This window comes from Octopus bimaculoides, chromosome 11 (assembly GCF_001194135.2).
Source record: "Octopus bimaculoides isolate UCB-OBI-ISO-001 chromosome 11, ASM119413v2, whole genome shotgun sequence".
Lineage (NCBI taxonomy): Eukaryota > Metazoa > Mollusca > Cephalopoda > Octopoda > Octopodidae > Octopus > Octopus bimaculoides.
The window spans coordinates 7,361,307-7,364,344 of record NC_068991.1 but is presented as its reverse complement, the minus strand read 5'-3'; the positions used below and the strand labels follow the sequence as shown (position 1 = coordinate 7,364,344).

Sequence of the window (3,038 nt, the reverse complement as noted above, 5' to 3'; positions counted from 1 at the left end):
CCAAGGGGGTCCAGACTACTATGTAGGGTAGTCGGCGATCGGACGGTCGTTCCCTATGACTCGCACCCCGAACCGCATGTTTTAACCTCTCATCATTCAACCACCTCCTTCAGTACTGCACCCTGCTCCCTCTGTTGGGGCGTCTTGTCTTGCATGTGACTTGGTAACTTCACAAGTGCTGGTGCCACATAAAAAGTACTAGGTACACTCTTTGAAGTGGCTGGTGTTAGGAGACGCATCCAGTCACAGCAACCATGCTAAAACAGATATGTTCCCATTGTTTGGGAACAGGTGAGGGTTGGTGACAGGAAAGGCATTCAGCCATAGAAAATCCATCTCAGTAAATTCTGTCCAACCCATGCAAGCATAGCAGGTAGGACATTAAACTCTTTAGTATTTAAACAGGCCATATCCGACCCAAATATTGTACCTGTTTTATGTTCAAAATGGACAGATGTGGCCTCCCTCACCAACCCAACAATATCATTTGATAAAATGAGCATTACATTTTGACAGAATAATGCGAATGCTAAAGGGTTGAAATGATGATGATGATGTGACTGTTTTTCATTATTTCATCCTTCTTGTGCAGGTCTGTCTTGTGTATGATTTTGTAAGTAAGAAAAAAACAAACATACCACCACATACATAAATAGAAGTGGGGGTTCTTTTCTGGTGTGTAACTACAAAGCAATTGATTGTAAAGACTTGTAGATCATGATTTTTGCTCACATTTACTCCCTCAAGTTCCATTCATATTAAATAAAGGTTGTGTGTGTGTTTTAGAGATGTAGGAGAGTTATTTGAACTGTAAGACTATAGATTGTATTCATATTTCTGTTTTCTTTAAACACAGATATAATTTTTTTCTGACTTATGCAGCAAAAAGCCTTATTGTGTGAACATGGACTTGAGAACAATCCATTAACTTTGTCATGGATAGATGCACCACCTCCATCTACTGTGCCTGAATGCGAAAATGAAACAAAAAAGATGCCTCACAAAGTGAGTTAGACTTTCATACATTTTAGTTTTACTGGTAAAATTTGTGTTTCTTTAGCTTAACTGATGTCTTGATTTTCCAATGTTCAAACTTGTGTACTGCCATTTTGACTAGTACTTTATTAGATATTGAGTGAAATTAATAATATCTCCATATTAATAGAAGCATATGGGAATAGATTATGGAAATCCTCTAAATATTTTTTGCATTCATACTTTTTATTTCATTAAAATCTATTGTATAGCTTACACCTGTTGACATGTATATATCCACATATATATATATATATATATATATATTTACAGATACCAACTCCGTTGGCTTTCCAGGCTAATTCTTATCAAGCTAATTCTTACCAGCCAATGACCTCTGATGAAAGAGCCTTTGAAAGTTTGGTTCTGCGTAAACTTCGACAGGCTGAAGAAAGAAAAAGACTTACTGAACAGATAATGAAGGAAGATGAAGCAGAGACTTAGCTCCGATCTAAAACAGCTATTTTTGCTTTGTTCAGGAACATTCTGATACAGTAAACAATTGTTTCTTTGTTTACATGCCGATTTGATATTTTGTCAAATGACTTTCTCTTCCGTGAAGAGGCTAATTAATCTAATAAAATAATAATAATAAATGTGATTAATTGTGATTTTTACGGAAAAATATTTTAATAACTGTTAATGATTTCTTTGGGGGAATTTTCTTTGTTTAGTTGTTATATTTTGTGATTAACATGTTTTAAGATGGTGGCTTGTTTGAGCATTGGATAAAATACTTTGCAGTATTTATTCCTGCTCTGTATGATTGGAGTTCAGGAGTTCAAATCTTGTGGAGGTGCATGGTTTAGTGGTTAGAGTGTTGGACTCATGGTTGTAAGATTGTGGTTTCTGTTTCTGAACTAAGCAACACGTATTCTTGAGTAAAAAAATTTCATTTCATGTTGGTCCAGTCCACTTGGCTGGTAAAAATGGGTAATCCTGTAATGGGCAGGCATCCCATCCAGGTGAGGAATATATACACCAGAGGAACCAGCTCTATGAGTCTGTATGATTTGGGAAGGATTTGAAAAAAACAAATCAGTCAAATTTCTTTTTAATTCTTCCAGGGTCAATAAAATAAAATACCAGACAAGTTTTAGATAGTTATGCTATCTAATGGATGTTAGATGATGATGACATTCTAGACAAGAATAAAAACTGAGTGTAGTGATTTGTGTAGGTTGGGCAGGTGGGAGAGAATATGAGTGAGAAGAGCAGGAAAGATAAGTGTGTTATGAGTGTCTGAGAGGAAGTGGTATGACAACAACCAACTTTGAAGACTGGAGGCCACAAGAGTAGTGATAGAAAATCTGAAAGAGAGGACGACATATATGTGGTGCAAAGAAGGTCATGGTGACTGTTTGGTGGTCTGTGGCTGGTTTCATTCATCACAGCTTTTTTGGATCCAGGTGAAACCATTACAGAAGTACTGTCAGCAAATGGATGAAATGCATAAGAAACTCCGACAACAACAGCCAGCATTGGTCAATAGAAAAGGACCAATTCTTCACGACAACGCTCAGCTGCATGTCACACAAATTTTGGCACGAGGCCAGCAAGTTCAGTGGGAGGGGTTAAGTTAATTATATCGACCTCAGCTGGTACCTATTTTATTGATGTCAAAAGGATGAAAGGCAAAGTCAAATTCAGTGGAATTTGAACTCGGAATATAAAGACAGACGACATGCCACTAAGCATTTTGCCCAGCATGCTAACGATTCTGCCAGCTCACTGCCGTAACTATAAGAAAATATTAATAATAGAATCCTTATAGAAACAGGGGGCACAGATTTTAAAATTATGTAGCTTATTAAAGTATTTTAGAAATTTAAAAATATACAACAAACATTTTAATTAAAAAAAAACATTTAAAAATTATAACAAAATCCATTTGTTAAAAGACTAAAGTTGTTTGTCCTTTGCACAAGTTATAAGAGATGAGTGGGAAAGAGCATTGTTGTAACAGGTTATTTAATATCTAAAATATTTAAAAACTAATACTG

General features: G+C 35.9%; 1 protein-coding gene across 1 annotated transcript in view; it reads left to right on the top strand.

Moving 5' to 3' along the window:
- LOC106874876 (dnaJ homolog subfamily C member 17) overlaps positions 1-1,636 on the top strand; it is an 8,011-nt gene extending 6,375 nt beyond the window's left edge. The window contains exons 10-11 of the mRNA XM_052971461.1: positions 883-1,005; positions 1,309-1,636. Coding sequence (XP_052827421.1) covers positions 883-1,005; positions 1,309-1,479 — 294 coding nt within the window. The 3' untranslated portion in view covers positions 1,480-1,636. The remainder of the gene's footprint in view (positions 1-882; positions 1,006-1,308) is intronic.
- The last annotated feature ends 1,402 nt before the right edge of the window (positions 1,637-3,038 follow it).